General features: G+C 33.2%; 2 protein-coding genes and 1 pseudogene across 2 annotated transcripts; 2 read left to right on the forward strand and 1 right to left on the reverse strand.

Annotated features, from left to right (window-relative positions):
- Window positions 1–1208: 1208 nt before the first annotated feature.
- On the forward strand, window positions 1209–4994 carry LOC120630683 (the record flags this gene model as incomplete). The annotated part of the gene is made up of 1 exon (XM_039899961.1): window positions 1209–4994. A coding segment is annotated over one exon (3768 nt), but the record flags the coding sequence as incomplete, so codon positions are not given.
- A 1140-nt stretch (window positions 4995–6134) lies between these two features.
- On the forward strand, window positions 6135–8935 carry LOC120630692 (annotated as a pseudogene).
- Window positions 8936–9709: 774 nt separating this feature from the next.
- LOC120630699 (protein PELPK1-like) lies at window positions 9710–12122 on the reverse strand. The gene is made up of 3 exons (XM_039899986.1): window positions 12039–12122; window positions 10954–11121; window positions 9710–10408 (listed from the first exon to the last, which is right to left on the reverse strand). Exons 1-3 carry the CDS (start codon window positions 12120–12122, stop codon window positions 9710–9712), a joined length of 951 nt encoding a protein of 316 aa, XP_039755920.1.
- Window positions 12123–19527: the final 7405 nt, after the last annotated feature.

Genomic DNA, 19527 nt, shown 5'->3' on the forward strand with positions numbered 1-19527 from the left:
ATATATTAAAAAGTGGGATACAAATGGCGGCTTTATCGCTTAGTAGCGATCTCTTCCAGGCGACCTGAGGATTACGAAAATATGGGTGTATTATTATTACATACATACTTACGAATAAAAACATCCAATAAAATAATAATATTAATATTTAAAAAATTTGCTTCCGTTAAATCAAATTGTTTTTGGTATGCCATAGAATAACAAAAATGACATTCTATTTTTAAACGTAACATTCCATATTTAAACTACCTCATACACGCAGTTATGTCGCATCTAAGAAAGGAGTCTGCATTACAAACACGTGCAAATTGCAATCGTCTTATCTAAATAGTAATTTGCCGTTTTAATTAATAAATGACGCCATTAACAATTATCAATTACTAATATGAGTAAACAGATGGATTTTTGAGTCTAAAAGCTTTAACTTGACTCATTGAATTTCTGGTTTTCCTTTCAATTCAGTTGTCAAGTTTCTCAGAGAGATTTGATCCTTGTAATTGATCCTAACGATCTATGCAATAAAAAACAGGTTTAAATTTTACAGATTTTAGTCGGTTATATTCCCGAATGTGGCAATAGAATTTGTGAAAATCTTTGTATGTAGTTTTCTGTCAGTTTAAAAATAAAGGAATGTTTTCTTAGAGTAAAATTTTCTTAGAGTAAAATCTCTCATGAAGTGTCCCTCATATAGTTAAATATTATGTGTTGTGTAGTCATGTCATCATTTCATTCATAGTCACCTATTAAATACCTACTGGTTATTTCTTTTATTAGGGGGTAATCCGGTTCTCACAGATTAAGGGGATTACCCGGAGATAGTTTACTAAGGATAACCAATATCAGATCGTCAGATCAGTTATGAAGCCGTAGGTAACAAAGGATATGATAAATTTAATTTGAATATAAGCTTTTAAAAATACAACATTCAAACACCATTTATAATTTTACCTTGTACTTTTTATTTACGCGGGAATATTGGACATAGATACGTCGATACATGGCATTCCATAGCTAACTTCTATTGGTATTGCTGCTAGTAGCTGAATCTTATATACTATATTATGTCAATAATTTAATGATTTTGAACGAAATGTTAAAAATTATTTTTAGTTTTTACATGTGTCTATACATTCATTTTGGATTACAGGTAACTAATTAGAAGGTATAAATATGTAGTGCATAAAAAATAATTACATTTTGTTACATTTCATGAAATAAAACTGTCGTTGCAGATTTGTGACGAGGAGTTTACACATACTGGAATACGCGTCAAATGGGCAAAAACTGTTCCAGCAAATAACGTAAGATCGGATCCACCTTGTTATTTTAATGAAAAATTAATAAGCAGGAATTGTGTTGGTTCAAAATGGGATCCACCTGCCGATGAACTAAGTCCATGCCTACAAATAGTTAATTACTATAACCTTTCAGCGTGTCCTCCGGGATTCGATAAAATTTCTTTAAGTAATCACGAATATTGCTACCAAATCAAAGAGAAAACAGCTTGGAATTACCCTTGTTCTAAAAGTGGCGGTGCTTCAGTTATTACAGATTTGAGTAACAATGATGTTATTTCATTATTAAATTCACTAAATCTTAAAAATGTCTCACAATATTTTTGGTTACCGGCTAAACGTACAAAATTCTTTAGTCCAATAGTATGGTGGCACATTCCTGGTCCAAAATGGGGGCATCCAGTTGAAACCAATAACATTTTAAGTATTCATGCGACGAAATTAAAGAATTGTTTGTTGTTAGACATTCAACAACAAATTTTAATAACGGAAACTTGTACAGAGTATTATCCTAGTTTATGTTTTTATATAAACGACCTTCATTATCCAGCAAAATGCCCACCAAAGTACCATTCTGTTAGATATATGCCTTATGAAGGCGTTTGTCTTGGAATAGAAGAATCTCACAAAAAATTAACATTCAATGATTTTACCAACAATAAAATATGTAATGTATCAATGGGCAATAAAAATGATGATCTAACCAGGTTTATTTTTAAAAAGATAGCTGAAACCAACAATTTACCTCCTGATATATGGTGTTGGTTTGATTCATTTGACTTAAGGCAAAAAAAACATGCAAGTTCTCTTAACTTCACCCTTCCAGAAATATATGTTTCAATCAATAAATATGGTAATCTTGGTTTACAAACGGCTAATACTTTGTTACCATGTATGGCTTGTTTAACTGAAGTGATTTATAAAAAAACTGAATTATTTTTTGAGTATAACGAACAAGAGAAAGTAATGTATCTTACTATTTATTATCCTTCTGGTCTTTGGAAATATAGTGAATATGATCGAGGTATGCAATGTTTCACTGATGTGAAAGGATTCGCTAAAGTAATTGAAATTAACGATTTCCCACTTATTGAAGTAAAACCCGACCAGCTTAATTCAACATATGATGCTGTTAGTATTGAAAAAATTGTATACGAAATAAACATTATAACAGATCGAGCAGCACAATACTGGTGTGAAGGGCACACAAATAATTTCTCTCTGATTAAAACAAAAAAACTTTTAGTCAATCCTCTTGGTGATGAAGTTCATGTTTTCTCTCTTGTTATAAATGTATTTTATTGCTTAGATGATATTGAAGAAAATAGCGATGAAATTATATCTGAATTATGTACTAACATAACATACATATTCAGTGCTAAAAAGGTTATTCTTATGGAATATTTGAATTACAGTTCGAATTATTTAATGCTTTTATTGCATATGCATATCGCTGTTGATAATTTATATAAATATAATTCCAAAAACATACAAAAGATCTATGATACCACAGTTCATATAGCTGAAACAGTACTTCCGAAATACAATTATAAATTCGTTAATTTATCAAGTTCATTATATTGCTTACCAACAACTTCTTTTGATAACTCTAATATACTCGATTGGGATCTAACAGCAATCGGTCACATAGCTGCACCTAAACAGTTTTGTTTGCAAGAAAACGGTTTGCCAGTAAAGAGACTGTGTGATGGATCGTATTTGTTAGGAAGCTTTTGGGGTGATGTTGAAGGAAACTGTAATTATAATTACCAACCTTCTAATACAACCACGTTTTTATACAATTTTGTTAAAGGACTAATACCAGAAAACAATACCACTCGTTTTTTGACTGATGGTCTAGGTTTTGTACTACGCGATGTTGATATAATTATTCCTGCAGATATTTACTATTTGTCAATGTCTTTACAGCATATTTTAAGGATTGCTCAAAGTAACCAAACGTCAATAGATATGGGAAATATAGAAAATATAGCATGGATTATGGATAGAGTTATGGTACTAAATAACAACTATTTACGATTAGCTCAGACTCTTAATTCAACAAATGTTATTTTAGATTCACTTAATAATATTATAGAAATATTGGCTTTTAAAGACAACGATATTATTGATAATCAACGGAGGGATCACATTGGTTATCAAATTGCTATAAAACCACAATTTATTTTACAAATATCATATCCCGCAATTAATAACGTAAGTGGCATAGCCTTAATTAAGCCTTTAAGGACCAATGATTTTTTCACGGACATGATAGTACGACCATTATTTATAAATACTACCTTAGAAGAAGTAATGTCAATTGAGAATTTGGAAATTGCTACTTGGATACCAAATGCAGTGCTAAGTAGTTTAAAAAGGAATACAAATGAAACACGCGCAGATAAAAACAGTGTGCATGTAATTATTAGCATATTCCATAACGATGCGATATTTCAAGAATTAGAATCAAATAAATACTGTGTTAATAGTCGAATAATAGGTGTCTCCTTGCCAGGTTTTTCAACTTACTTCAAACAAACTATGCCTTTAGTATACAGAGATTTAAATCCTACATCTGCTGAAAAAGTTTGTGGGTTTTGGAATTTTCAGCCTCATTCAATTGGCAATGTTCCTGGTTATTGGTCAAGCACTGGTTGTTATTTGAAAAAATCTGAGAACAAATTAACAGTCTGTGAATGCGACCATTTAACACACTTTGGTCAGTTACTCAATTTTGGACGAGATAGAAACAACACAAGTGCTTTCGCAGACAAACATACTAAACCATTAAACATAATATCTTTAGTGGGCAGTTTTCTTTCTTTGCTAGGTATAATGGGTATTTGGATTACAGCTTCAGTCTTTCATACTTGGAGAAAAAAAGCAAGCACAAAAGTTCTGCTACACCTTTCAACTTCTATAGCTCTACCTTTGATATTCATGATTGTGTTCAACTTGGACAATACCATATTTAAAGAAGTTAATGGTATTTTTGTTGTTCCTGAAAAGTTTAGGGCTGTTTGTATCTCTTTGGGGGCTTTATTACATTATTCAGTTCTTGCAAGTTTTATGTGGATGTTGATAACAGCAGTTTTACAATTTATACGGTATGTAAGAGTTTTGGGAGTATATCGACCATCTAGATTTATGATAAAATTCACATTAATAGGATGGGCAACCCCAATTGTTCCAGTTATAGCTGTTTTAGCTTTAGATAGAGAAAACTATATACCTAACAACGTGTCATCAGTTGGAGAGTCAAAATCTTTAATATGTTATCCCACTGGATTTTATTTAATCGTAAGTGTTGTAGTGCCAATATGTATGATTTTATCTATAAACGTAACGTTGTTTGTTTTAGTAATCTATGCTATTTCTAAAGGTCCTGATGGAAAAATGAGAAGGGCAGATATTGATCTTATTGGTGCTCAATTAAGATTATCTGTGTTTTTATTCTTTTTACTAGGATTGACGTGGATATTTGGAGTTCTCTCTTTTTCGAGCAACCCACTTTGGTCGTATCTCTTTTGCTTGACTTCTACCATGCAAGGTTTCGTACTATTTGTTTATTTTATAATATGCGACGCGCAAACAAGAAATTTATGGATTACATTGATGAAACCACAGTTCCAATCGGAGTCATCACGAAAAAGCATCACAAGTATTAGTAGTAACTAGATGTATCCACATATACTCGTATATATCGTCATCATAAACCCACTACAGGGCACCGGGTCTCCTCTCAGAATAAAAAGGATTTAGGCCGTAGCCTATCACGCTGGCTAAGTGCGGATTGGTAGACTTCACATGCCGTAGAAAACATTATAGATACCTCTCAGGCGAGCTGGTTTTCCTCATAATGTTTTCTATCACCGTTCAAAGTGATATTTAAATTGCTTAAATTTAAAACGCACATAACTCTGAAAAGACAATGGTACGTGCCAAGGCTCGAACTCGGTCTCCACGAAAATATAGCGGAAGCCTTACCCACTAGGCTATTTATCATATCTACATTCAACTATGAAATACACATCAACAGAAATCGTACTTTGGCCCCGTCTTTCATAGAAAGGGGGTTAAGGGGGTTTCAAGAGAAGGGCATAGGCCTACCACGCTGAGATTGGCAGGATTTAACATCGAAACCACAAAGTTTTGATACTATAATAAAATGTGCCACCAAAACTTGATTGTAAAAAAAATAATAAGCGACTAGTTGTAGATTGATAGTTGTAACGGTGAAAATGTTCATAGTATTGTGCAATGCTTAGCTTGTGCAATGCATTTTTTATTAAACTAACCTGTGTCGAATAATTTTGTAAATTTAGGTAGGTTTGATTTAATTACGGGAACTCTCCCATAACAAACAATGTAAAGGGGAAGACATTGCTTACTATTTTAGTATAAGTATAAGTAATTTATATCTACAGTTTTGAGATAACATAGAAATAAATAACATACAATAAAAAAAACCTGTAAGTTTAAAAGGAACTTCTAATTTTATATAATATTTTATGCAATGTTTAAATATAAAAAATTACTTACTTTAAATATTATACTTATACATCTACAAGTTATAGAAATATGACAATGTTAGTTGTAGTATATACAAATAAATAATAACTAAATTTTAGCTGTATTTGATTTAAGACCTGCTGCTAAGATATTTTCAGTAACGAAATTTTGCAAAGACAATTATGAAAAAGTTTTATTTAAATTGTACTTGTCGTTTAGTTTAGTGATAAAAATAATACAATTCTTCAAAGCATATTAAATATTCCTTACGCGATTCATTAACGCTGATATTTATAGTTTGAAGATTAGTTACAATATTCAAGGATGGCTTTTGGTAGAAGCATGTGCCTGCAACACTCCTGGTTATGGCTAAGGGGGCCCGGGTTGGTAGGCTGCGAGCAACGTGGCTGTCGGCTTCGGTTGTTCAAGCGTTATCTTCTTCAGTTTCTTTCTTTAAATGTCTTTTTAATTTCTACATGTACTTTAATGATGATGGGTTGATGTCTTTTTTGGATTCATTTATGGGGGCGGCTAATCTAACCGACCCAGACCGCCGAATCTTAAAATATGCCACTGCCATCACGATTCATTAAATATCACCTAATCTAAGCAAGCATCTACTCGCGTATTTTTCGGTAAATCTACACCGCTGTTAGAGGGTAAATCTTCTTAGCAAGGTTTGTGAATAGAGTTTATTCCATTAATTTCTAAGGCGTATTCTGTGCCACAGCTGGCATAGCAGCTCTGGTTGCTGAGTTCGCCCTGGGGCTCCTCTGGTCAGCCATGGAAGGCGCCTTTCAGCTCATCGGTATATCAGCCGGTGGAGTGCCTTGCTTTCGCCGCGCCATGCGCAAAAGACTTAACAATATTATAATTATTTTTATTTTTAAGACATCAATATTAATTATTTTAATACGATTTAATTAATTTTTGTTTTGTTTTGTCTCCTAATAATTGATTAAGTTAATTTTTTTATTGTAATTTAGCTTTAAATATTTATACTTTGAAAGGTTTATATCAACTGACTAATAATTCATTGTAAATAATTTATAAGAATGACTTTTTACATTTTAATGCATGCTGTGATAACCTGTAAATAGTTGAACATTTACTATGCGACTCATTCCAAAAAAAAAAAGCAAGTTTTAATGTATCTACTGTTGGTTGTCCATTATAAATAAATAAATAAATAAATATATAAATAAATAAACAAGGAGCCTCCCCTGTATATTGATTGATATATAGGTATATCCCTATGTATCTTGGATAATAAATTTTTTTAAGGCCGGGGCAACACCCCGGCCTTATCCCAAAAACTTTATGCTGGTGGATGGAGGCCCCAGTATGTATACTTTTGTTAACTGTTATTAACAAGTACAACCATCAAGCTAATTTTAATATGTCGGAATTACAAAACCAGGTCATCAATTGAAACATTTACCAATTAGAGTTCAGTAGATTTAAAAGTGCAATTAAGAGCAATTATAGAAATCATATCTGCAAAGGGATCCAGAAGACGGAGTTTTAACTGGACGGAACTGAGAATTTACTTTCTGTGTAGTCCACAAATATTTTGTTCTAAAATTCCTGTTTGTGTATTATAATATTAATGTTATTAAACACTAAAATTAATTAGCAAATAAGTAGTTCAAGTCTTCTTTTAGTAGTTTGTGCATTGTACATACGAGGTACAATGTATGTACATTGTTCTTAAAGCAGTGCACTCCGCGAAGTCAATCTAGACATCGGTTTATGCAAGAACTGTCTGCTTCACGCCACAAAATGCCGCGCAGACACGAGTGTGCTGCCAATCCTATGTCACGAATACGCGCACTCACATTTCATATTTTCATTATGAGATCTATTATAGGTGTATTGTATCTAAATTCCACTATCAGTTTTACTACTAACTTTATACTACAAATACTAAAGTAAATAAGTCTCCATCTAAAGTACCCATTGCCACTTATGTTTTCTGCTGTAAAATGTAATATTCCAAGATTTGATAGCTTTTCTGTATATTTTCATTTATTTTTATTTTTTAAGGCATAGGCATACATCAAGACTTTCTCAGGACAAGGAGAAAGCAAAAGAGTGGCTGGAGCGCCCTGATTTTTGTCGTGGGTAATAACGGTTTTTATGAGCTATAAGAAAAAGCGCCAAACAGCGTTTTTCTATTCAGAAAGTTTCGAGGTTAACGCAAATCCTCCCGCCAAAATGAACGTCATTATAAAGGTACCTTTATAATGGTAATTCATCTTATTAAATAACTAATCAATTTTTATCTGACCTAGTATTATAAAGTAAAGTAGTATAAAGGGAAGAGGTTCGCATGTTGTTTTTATTTTTGTTTAATAGTTTTTGGTCTTTAAAATTATAGAGAGTAGAGAAAACATTATGTATCTTAGTCCCTTTGAGTTCTTTTTTCAATTAAATCCCGCTAAGATAGACTACTGTTGTGACATAAACTGCCATGTCTAATAGCGGTAAACGGGTTAGAAAGAGCGTTTTCCCCTGAAAGAGTCAAAGGACGTGAAGCCACCGGCGTGATCTTAAGAGGATCACGCTGGGGTTCTTCCATGTTTGTGCTGAGAATAACCACGGAGATTTTTTTTATTAAAACCTAGGTAGAACCTCTGTTCCAGTTTTTCAGGTACCTGCATTAAGAGATATTGATAACTATAAAAATTTCATCAAAACGCATCGTTCTGTGAGCTCTTAGAACTATCCTTAGAAAATTAATGGCGTATACATACACCTCACCTTGTTTGCCTCGTCTCTCGTGTAAGATATATATAAAGAGTATGTTTGAGCTCCTAGGAGGTATTTAAAAATGATTACAGTTCCACCTTTTGTAATAAAAAAATCCCTACTGATCCCTGATGAACTATGTTGTTTCAGTTATCAGCTGGCATCGAAACAACAATTGTTTGTGCCAAGCTACTTATGCCAAACCGATTCGTTGAACCAGTAATAGATGGGGTTGGAGTATACAATATCATAATACATTCAACAGTCTTTGGTTCCCGTACAGTTATTACTTTTCGCTAGGTCTACATGGCAAAAACACAACTCAAAAGGATATGATGCAATGGATTTCAGAACGCAAAGAAGGTTTTTGGTAAATGTAAATAGTCTCATAAGAATAATAAATACCTAATAAAGGAAACAAAATTAGTGACGTTTAATTTATATTCGGCATTTATTATGGAAGGTCGATTATTGGGTGATACATGAGTCCCTAATAAAAACAGTGTACTACAAAAGCTTTTTATTGGTATCACGATGGCCCCCTACTTCATCAGCGTTAAACTACCATATAGCACTCTGTTGCCTAATGCTGAGACGCATCTCATCTCATGTTTTTGTTACTCAATTATTATGGCTGCTAAAGGTAGGTACATTAATAAACAAGATTAATAATGTATAGTTAGTTATAATAGTATAGTAGTATAGTAGTATTAAAAATAGTCTATATATAATTGCTTCCACATAAAAAATGTAGGGCTGTCAGGAATATTCAAAACTCACGACAGCAACATATTACATTCAAATCACCTGTATTCTTAGTTCACAAACTTTCAATTCACATTTTGCTCGATGAATAAATGCAGGCGATGCCGCCCACGCTATACGTCATATCCAAAATACCAATCGTAGATAAGAATATATATATTGGCGATATGTATTGTATTATATATATTATATAACTTACGATGGAAAGAAAAAAAAAATTTTGTTTCAATTTCAAAGACTTTTGATAAGTAAAAGTAGTTGTATTTGTATAAAAATCGTAAAAATACCATGAATTCATGACATGACAGTTAGCTTAAATCATATTCATTTTATCTTAAAACCTAATGACAAAAACATTAATTAAGTTACTTGTTTAGATTAAATTAAGCAGCATCTACAGATACAGTGTCTTCGTCGTTTATGCCTTTATCGGTGTTTTCTGCTGGTGGGAAGCTAGGCGAAGGAGTTTGAGGGAAGGAAGGATTCGAAGGTGACTGTGGTTGCTGGGGGAACTGGGGTTGTTGAGGGAACTGTGGTTGCTGAGGAAACTGAGATTGCGGAGGGAACTGTGGCAGCTGAGGGAATTGTGGGAGTTGAGGAGACTCAGGTCGCTGGGGAAACTGTGGTAGCTGAGGAAACTGAGGCAATTGTGGGAAACCAGTACCGGGCGGTAAAATTTGCTGAGGAAAAGAAGGGAGTTGCTGTTGTATTTGGGGAAATCCGGGCATATTTTTAGAGTCTAAGGACGATTGAGGAAAAGAAGGATTAGCTGGGTACTGAGGTTTTGATTGCGATGTTTCACTGAAAGGTTGTTGATTGGGCGACAATTCGGCAGATTCGACGACTGCTGTATCCTCGTCACCGGCTGGTTGTCCTGATGGTGGGTTGGACGGGCTTTGTTGAGGTGGCTGTGCAGGCGCGATTGGGGCGATCGGGCTAACAGGAGAAATAGGTCCGGTAGGCGATGGCGAAGGATAGAGGAAATTATTTGAAGGGTAGTATGAAGCTAGTATCTGCGAGTAGGATGGATACCCTGGCAAAAATTGGTAGCCGAACTGTGGCTGGTATGCGTGCTGTGGTACCTGTAAACATAATATTTATATTTACTGTACAGCCTCTTTTGTGCGCAATTAACATTAGGCCTCTACACGCAAATCGTTTTTCTCCGCTTTAAGCATTGTGTTTTAATTAAGTTTCAAATTTAGAAACAGTTTTATTTTCTATACCTAATTAGAAGGATGTGAAATAAAACGTACTTTCACATCCTTCTAATTAAGTATAGAAAACAAAAATTACATGAACATTATCACAGTTTAAACAATAACATAAGGCATCAATTACTTTTATCTCACTTGCAAAATATCACTTGCTTTAACGGTGAAGGAAAACATCGTGAGGAAACCCGTGCCCTGAAGTGCGACAGTAATGAGTTTATATAATGATGATGATGATGATTAAAATAATTGTTCTTAATCACTGATCTATCTGCACACTGCCTAAATATACCTCTACATTGTAAACTTACACAGGGTCTCCCTCATTTATGACTACAGCACTCACCACTGTTCTACGGAGGCCGTCCCAAGCCACTATTGTTAAATTACAAACAAAATAGAATTATACTCACAGCGTTAATATATTGACTGGTGGAGTATGCGAAACCATTAATTTCTGGTGGTATGATCGTTTTGATTTGTGCCGAGTGGTATGGTACCGAAAGGGGTATAGCGCCAGGCCATGCCACTGCATTGCTAGCTGCAGCGCCGGTCACTGCACACAAAAACGCCACAAATACCTACACAAAAAAACACATTGTTAACAAACGTCACTCGATGTACATATAAACACACGAAACGTTAATTATGCCATGACAGGCGATAGGTGTCTACAGAAGGGCATAAGTATTTTCTAGGATTGTTCCACACCCGCGGGTTTTGAGGAGCTTGAGCGCCTTCTTGTGATAAATTTAATTCGCGTCTTTCCACTAAGTTTGGGACCACCGTTTACCAGCACCTTTGGACCTCAACTTCGAACAGTCTTGTGTGTTCCGCTGTGCACTTTAAATTTGCCAATAGTTGAGCTATCTATCAAAAGCATTAACTTATGGCAGGAATTCATTAAAAAAGTGACCCTAGGGTTGAGTTTCTAATAGATCCCATTATAATTTTTTGAACTTTAATATGATACAAAGTGTTGTTACCTATTTACCTATGTACAGTGAATGATTTTCATTTGTTTAACAACAGAGCAAAGGTAGTTAGGTAAAATTGCATTTAAAATGAAAAACTTAAATTTCTTTTAATATAAGCAAATTATTAATTTAGATTTAACACTTATTTTAAAGTTTGGCTCACACTTGATCCGACTTATCTTATTCCAAACAAACTATATTCGACTAATTGATTCATAAATACAATTATTAAGCTGTATACATATATGTACAGCATATTCCCAATAATACAAACTGCATCAGTTCAGTAGGCTTTTAACGAAGGTATTCAAACTACACGCTTGCATACTAACGGAATTTAAACCTTTACAAAAAACTTGCCTAAAATTAAAACGATAAAAAAGAAACTAATTAATTTAATGGAAACAATCCTATCAATGGAAGAATTCAAAAAAAACTATCTGCAATTACCCGTATTAAATTAATTGAAAACAAAACCAATATTATTAAAACGTTAACGGCACAGAAGGCTACATTCGTACCTTCATCTCGGAGGCACTAGATATTTGAGGACCGAGTTGCCTGTACTCGTTGTTGTAATCCACAGCCGACTCTTTTATACACATTCGAGATCACCCACTTACAATCGCGGGCAGAAAGAAACTAGATTTAACACTCCGCCGAATTTGTATTCATAGTTTGCATCTCGCATAACTGCTGCACTATTCAGTAGGTAGGTATTTATAAATAGGCATTAGGTAAAAATAAAACAGGCTCCGAATTATTTATTTCGTTTATTGTGATGAGTAAATTTTATTTTACTAATAAAACAATAATGATTTTTATTAAACGATTTTTTAATTCGACATAATAGTTTGAAGATTTATATGCGTTTTAATTTACATCGCTGTAACATAATTTCAATTTAAGTCATACTAGCGAAATCTAAAAGACTATACCAGACTAAACAAATTTTTTTTTCATTGAGTCGATGCTGGGCGAGTCAGATTAGTAGCTAATACAATACACAATTGTAACAAATCCATTCTAATATCATCTGTTTTCTTGACCAATATATGGTATAAAGAACTCGACAATTTTCTCTTTGTAAAGGTACACGATTACTTTGGGCAGGTTTGGATGTAAAGGATGAGATCCCCCGACGTGAAAAGCGCCCCATTAGTTTTAAGAAAAAGACGAACCAGCGTTATCTTCTAGGCATTTGAGCTGCTTCCACAAACTTGCCTTTTAGAAAATAACATAATGATAAAGTTCTAAACTTTTTTACTACACTTTAAATACAACCTTTACATGTTATGTATATTATATTATCTATTTATTAGGTAATGCAAAGATTGTGTTACATTTTTTTTAAATCCAGAAGTAGTATTATTAAAAGTGAATTAAAACTATACATATTTTAGTTTTTAGAACCAATTAATACATTTACAATTTACCTCTAAAGTTCTCTCAAAATGAGGTGAAAACATATTACCTGCGCCAGTAGCATCCCTTCTTACACGAATTTCGAAAATATTTAGTGTGATGTCCTCATTTTGAGTTATATCCATATTGCTTAAATTAGTAGACTGACTTTGTATATCATTCCTTAAAATTACTTCCATTGTTTTATTTTGTCTCTAAAACCATAAATACAGAAATATAACTCAAAATGTATGCAGGTATACTTATTGCAGTAGGAATATATACATTTTTATTAAACTCTAATTATTAATCATTTAATTGTCTTTGTCTTCTCTCTTTCTGAACACGATAAACTCTAAAACTACCGAATAGTTTTTCAAACGGTTTTCACCAAAGGATGGAATAGTTTATGGAGACCATCATTCATGGATTTTATGAACTGGCCAACTATAGGGCACTGCTTTCCTCTCTGAATGAGAAGAATTTAGGCCGTCCTCCTCCATGCTGGTCAAACGCGAATTGATAAAATCCACACGCCTTAGAGAACAATATGAAGAACTATAAAACGTGCAGATTTCTTCACGATGCTTTCCTTCATAGTTTAAGTAAGTGATATTTAATTGCTAAATATTTTATGTCATTAGTATAAAAATATGACGATAAATCATGACATATAGTGGGTCCACTTTTTTTTTCAATTCTGTTGGTCAACTGGCGTGCGCCGTGGGACCAACAGAATTTTATAAGAACGGAGTAATATTGAATTAATTCCGTTAAAAAACTATTCAACTGTAGCGTCGGTATACGTCTATGTTCTGATTATTAGAAATACAGTAAGCACGTAAATAATGTATATATATATAGAGTATTTGTCAGGAATTTGTGGATTAAATTAAAATAATACTTGATTTTTTTTTAGAAAACAGTTTCAATGCACAACTATATTTATTCAACTCTGAATACAATAAAAATATTTTTCATTAAATTCGTTGGACCTGATGCTATGTCTCGCTCAAGATAAATGTAAATGTACACTAGTTAAAATTACGATTATTTTTTTCTTTAACATGATTGTATGGTTTATTTTCGGTTGTTTTTATTTATTTACGTATACATATTAAATTACATAAGACTATCTTCTTCTATACTTAATCAAGATTAAAGCTAAAAGTTTATAAGATTATTAAAATACGCACTCAATAAACCATGTTTAAATTTTAAACCACCCAAAACTATTACCTTACTTAACAATAATTTTTAGAATAATCATCATTATTCATCGGGAATGTTTTAACTATTTTAAAGTAACCAAATATAATTATGTAGTTGCAATGCCGCACTTTATTCATAAATAAATCGATGCGCATAAATCAAATGATCTCAACACTGAAATCAGTATCAGAAAGTCAACTTAAAATATGCGTATTAGATGTTTATTTAACAAGTATACCTACAACAATACTATATCCTATACTTACAACAATTGTTGTAGTATTGTGTGTATAACTTTGTATGCTGTTTGGGCAAATAATTATATTTAAAAGATACAACTCAATATGTTTGAAATACTTATTTCGTAGTCCAGTATTGTTTCATTTAGCATCAACCCACCTTTTTAACTCTGACTATCTATCGACAGATTACAATCACCATTACTCAGCCAACTATATAATTCATTTACGAATTCATCGTCACTTTTTACCTACTTACTATTAATAAAATTTTGATAAATAAGATGTAGTCAGTCAAACCAAGTCGAAGTCGAACTTATGCCGAATACAATATGACAAACGCATCACAGAGTTAAATGTTATACAGAGTTAAATATTATATTGCAATAGCTTATAATTAAGTTTACTTAACTGAGAATTTGCCTTATCGTTTAAATTTCGTAAATATATTTTTATCATTTTCTTATGTTTAAATAGGGATAATTTATATGTAAATTTGTTAAAGGAAAAACAGTAACGATTATTATTTTTAAAGTATTAGACTAAAATAATTAAGTTTTAGTTTTTATACTTTTTTCTTCAATTTACTCACATACATCAGTTTTTAAGAAACACTTTAAGTTTTGTTTGATTCCCACAAATAATTAATAGGTTTTTAAAATCGAAAATTCGTCGAAAGAAGTTCCCGTGACAAATAAGTTTTGGCAAAATAGGCATCTGACGAACTTATATTTGTGTCGGAGGAAGTCGCAAGGTGATCCCAGCATTATAATCAACAATCGATACATCATAAAAGTGACAGTGTTATATGAAAACAATGCATCATTTCAATATACATGCTACTTTGTTTCGTTATGTATCCTTTAGAGATTAATAAGGTGTCCATGTCCAACAAAACTTATTTTTATCTATCCACCCACTAACTTTCACACTTGCACTACTGGGCAAAATGTATTTACCCAAAGTGAGATATAACCCGGACCAGTTGGTCCAACAAATTTATAACAAATACGTATAACTGCATTCAGAGTTGAATGGGCATTGAAATTGTTTTCTAAAAAATCCTGACAAATACCTGACACTGTCGGACAGTGTATTTGGCATTACAGTATTATTATTTAAATCATATGTGTTGTTTTATTTGACAGAGGAAAGCACTTTGCATGATTATGGAAGAGAAGGTAGGTTTTTACTAATTAAGTTGGCTTAGAGAAAAATGTATGTTGCGTGCGTTGTGAATTCCATTAAGATAGCTACAGCCATACTTAATTTTTTCTAACTTGTTTTATGATATCATTAGTTAAGGTTAACGAATGTAGTCCTGTCTATCACCTCACAATAATGGTAGCATATATTATGTTCATTAGTGCCTTTGATGGGTCTATGTGAATAGAATGTTTTTTGAATTTGTGATTTGTTTTTGTTTGTTTTTTGATTTGTTTTGTATTTGAGTTTATACAAAAACAAAAATGGACTTTATCTATCTATAGAATCAATCCGTCTGTCCTAGTAATTGATCCGTGATAACAGTCACCCTATTTCTAGCAAGGCTGCTCTAGATCTCAATCGTTGCAGATCACCGACTGACATTTGCTACCAGACATCACTTGCTGACATTTCCACGAACGTGTTCGATAACTGTTGATCAGGAACGTGGCATTAAAAAACTTTAATGTATCAACGATTTAATGCACTTGTTTTGTCGTAAACTACTATGCACAATCTCTTTTTTTATGATAGGAAATAAATATTTCGTTAGAATAAATATTAATACAACTGCTAAGTAATGGGTTCTTTTATAATATTAAAGGTAACATAAACGATAAAAAATTGGTTTATGAATTGCTCTAATTTCAAAGCTAATATATTCATTGATTGGAAAAAGGTGTTACTAAAAAAAACCGGTTGAGCTTGTAAAGGGCTCTTCGTAGACCAGGGCTTGTTTGGAACCCTCCTAGCTTTGGTTTTATTTTAGCGAATCTGGTTATCATTATCACCTTACAATAATCGAGACACATATTTATGAACGCCTCTTATGTATTTATAATAGGCTTACAAGAATAAATAATGTTTTAATTTTGGTGTTTTCTGTAGCAAACAGGTGAAGAACCATCATATTTATTTGTACACTACTATGACGTTAGGAAATTAAAAGAAGAATAGAAATACAAAGATGGAAGTAGAAGGCGGCCTTATCGCGTAGTAGCTATCATAGTTCTTCTTTTCCTAATATATTGTCCCACTTCTGGGCGCAGGCTTCCTTAAGGAGAATTATAGAAAAGGGTGATTTAGAAAGTAAGCTACCATTCTGCTCCAATGTTAGAGATAACAATCGGGTTGGCTTAACTTACTTTTCAACACAGCAATGACGATTTCCAAACTAGGTTAGTATGAAGTCAATCATTTAAATTTTACTGTGTAATAGATGCCAAGGACTAAGCTCCCGTTGATGAGAGTTAAGATGAGTTCGAAATGAGTCGGAGTACTTGCGATGGAAATTTCCGTGAATTTAGCCGTATATTACAAATAAATAAAAGCACAAATGAACTTTACTCACGATAATTTATAATCTTCAAACTTTTCATTCGTTTTATTATATTTTAGTATAAAGTGTGTTTTAACAAGTAATATTTAATAGAAACATAGATTAACAAAGACAATCACTTTTCAATTATTTCAGCACAGTAATTCATCATTGTACCCAGCAAAAGGTAAAAGTTTTGCCATTCTATATCCAAAAAAAATCCAAAAATCACTTTTTTTAAATAATCAAAAATACATTTATTTTAAGTAGTCCCAGTTTATAAGCACTTTTAAAACGTCAAGTCAGACTGATTGTAGTAACTTCACCACTGGTCTGGAAGGAACTAGATTCTACCGAAAAGAGCCGGCAAGGAACTTAACAGATCACTCTTTTTCAACAACATTTTATTGTTTAACAAACTTTAGAATCTTATGATAGATAAGAGCGGAGTGGACTGCTTCCTAGCAGCCTTGTCGTTAAGAAATTCATCGTGAAATAACCACGATATGTGTACCTTGTCAATCTCTTTTTACCATAATTATTTATTTTCTTAATCCTGATATGAATGGAAATTAAACTCTTAAAATGTTAATATTCTTACAACTCCATAAAAATTATTGAATCATTGAAGTCTAAAGCCATATTCATGAAGTAAAGTCAAGTATCTAGGTTAGTATCTTACGAGATCTTTTTTTAATTTAAGTTCGCTCGACTACAATCTCATTTTATAGATTGTGATGTGGCTGGAGGTGGGACTTAGTTGCACAGAAATATCACAAAACGATTCATGCGAGTTGGTGCGATATTCAGGAAACCTTAAAGATGCCCCTCTTCTGTAGTTAGTAAAAAGTTACGAATTGTAATAAAACTTTTTAATAAATAAGACTAAAAATAACAACTACATATAGTAGTCTGGCAATTACATATAGTAACATATTAAATCAATGATTACATGCATATCCGCTCAGATGAAAAAAAAATAAAAACAAAAACTTAATACAAATTTCGTAATAAAGCACTGGCCGGTAGTAATAAAGACAGATAGTATGTCAATGATTCGCAGTGACATTTTGTTTACAGATTATAAAATATCAAATTAACATACGATTGGGAAATGAAATGCATTTCATGACCAAAATAACATCTACTCTGAGATGAATGAGAAATGTCGGGTAAGCTGATTAGTGCTGTAACAGATAGTTCTAGATGAATCAGTTTTTAAGAACTCACAAACAAGTTATAAGTAGGTTATTTTATTGTTTTGTTACGTTCAATGCTTTTGAAAACATTCCGATAGTCACGATTCAATACTTTATCGGGACCATAATTGGATCAGTAAATCAGTTTTTTCTTAATACGTAACCATTGCCGGTCAAAGGGTTTGGTGCATAAGTAGTTCACGCTGGCCAAGTGCGGATTGGTAGACTTAACAAGACTATGCGAACATTAAAGAACTCTTAGGCATGCAGGTTTCCCCACCGTGTTTATCTTCACTGTTAAAGTGATAGAGATATATTGCATATTAAAATACGATGTTTTACTTCGAATATCTACTTAATAATTCATCGTGAACCAACACATGAGGTCGATGCAACCGTTAATATGGCATTAATTTTTCATTAGGATGTGGTGATAGAGGCTGATTCCACGTTTAAAACGCCACAAGAAACCAAAAAAACGAAAAAGAAACGTAAGATACCTTCCTATTCTTATTCTTTTATAGCTTAGTCTTTAGCCAGGGAGCACGGTACCCATAAATGTACCTATTCACCCTTGAAGATACTCAATGTATACCTTCGTGGCAAGAAACAAGGTTACCGAAAGTTGGGTTAATAACTGAAACGTGGATGAAATTCACGAGAATTGCAAGTTGATTGGGCGCCAACCACGTATGGGTGAAGTTGATTTGATAACCGAACTGTAAAAAATCGATAAACGTAGAATATCGAGGCACCGGGCACGCAAAGAGATCAGTTTTGCATATTATTTTTTATTAGTTAGTCGCTTATAAGACTTGGCAAAGCAATCTACCGAGACTAGCTGGGGTTTGACGGATCAGATATGGCAAATCAGTGGCACGTGTACTATTAATGGCAAACGGTTAACAAATTTAGTGTGTCTACATATGTTTGTCACCCCTGAGGGATTGATTCTGTTCAACTAACGTCTAAAGTAAGCTGGTTTTTCCTTTATGATCTAAAGGTTAGTCAATGTAAATATTAATACACGCTTTTATAAATACCAGGTATTAAAAATGCACTTTACTCTGAAAGTTAAAGTAGCGTGCCGGGGATTGAACTAGGTCCCCCGAAAGGGAGCGGAAGGCCTTACTACTAGGCTGTCAGCGTTCATCATCGTTTTATTTAGTTTATATAATTTAATTCTATGTTATGGAGGAGGTTCATCCCCAGGCCAACTACGATGGAAACCAAACAAAATCAATTACAGTGTTAGCTATTTACCCCCTGGGCTAGTCGTGGCGGGAGAATAGATTTTATCGGACGCCGCTCTGCCCGCCCGCCCCCGCGCATCGCGCTCTGATTTCCAGTCCGTTCAGTACGTCCCAAGACTCCCAAGTGCTGAAGTACGATTAGTCGGCCGACGGCCGTCGCGGGGCGCACAGCTCGCCAC

The sequence above is a fragment of the Pararge aegeria genome, chromosome 2 (assembly GCF_905163445.1).
Source record: "Pararge aegeria chromosome 2, ilParAegt1.1, whole genome shotgun sequence".
In the NCBI taxonomy this organism is placed as follows: Eukaryota; Metazoa; Arthropoda; class Insecta; order Lepidoptera; family Nymphalidae; genus Pararge; species Pararge aegeria.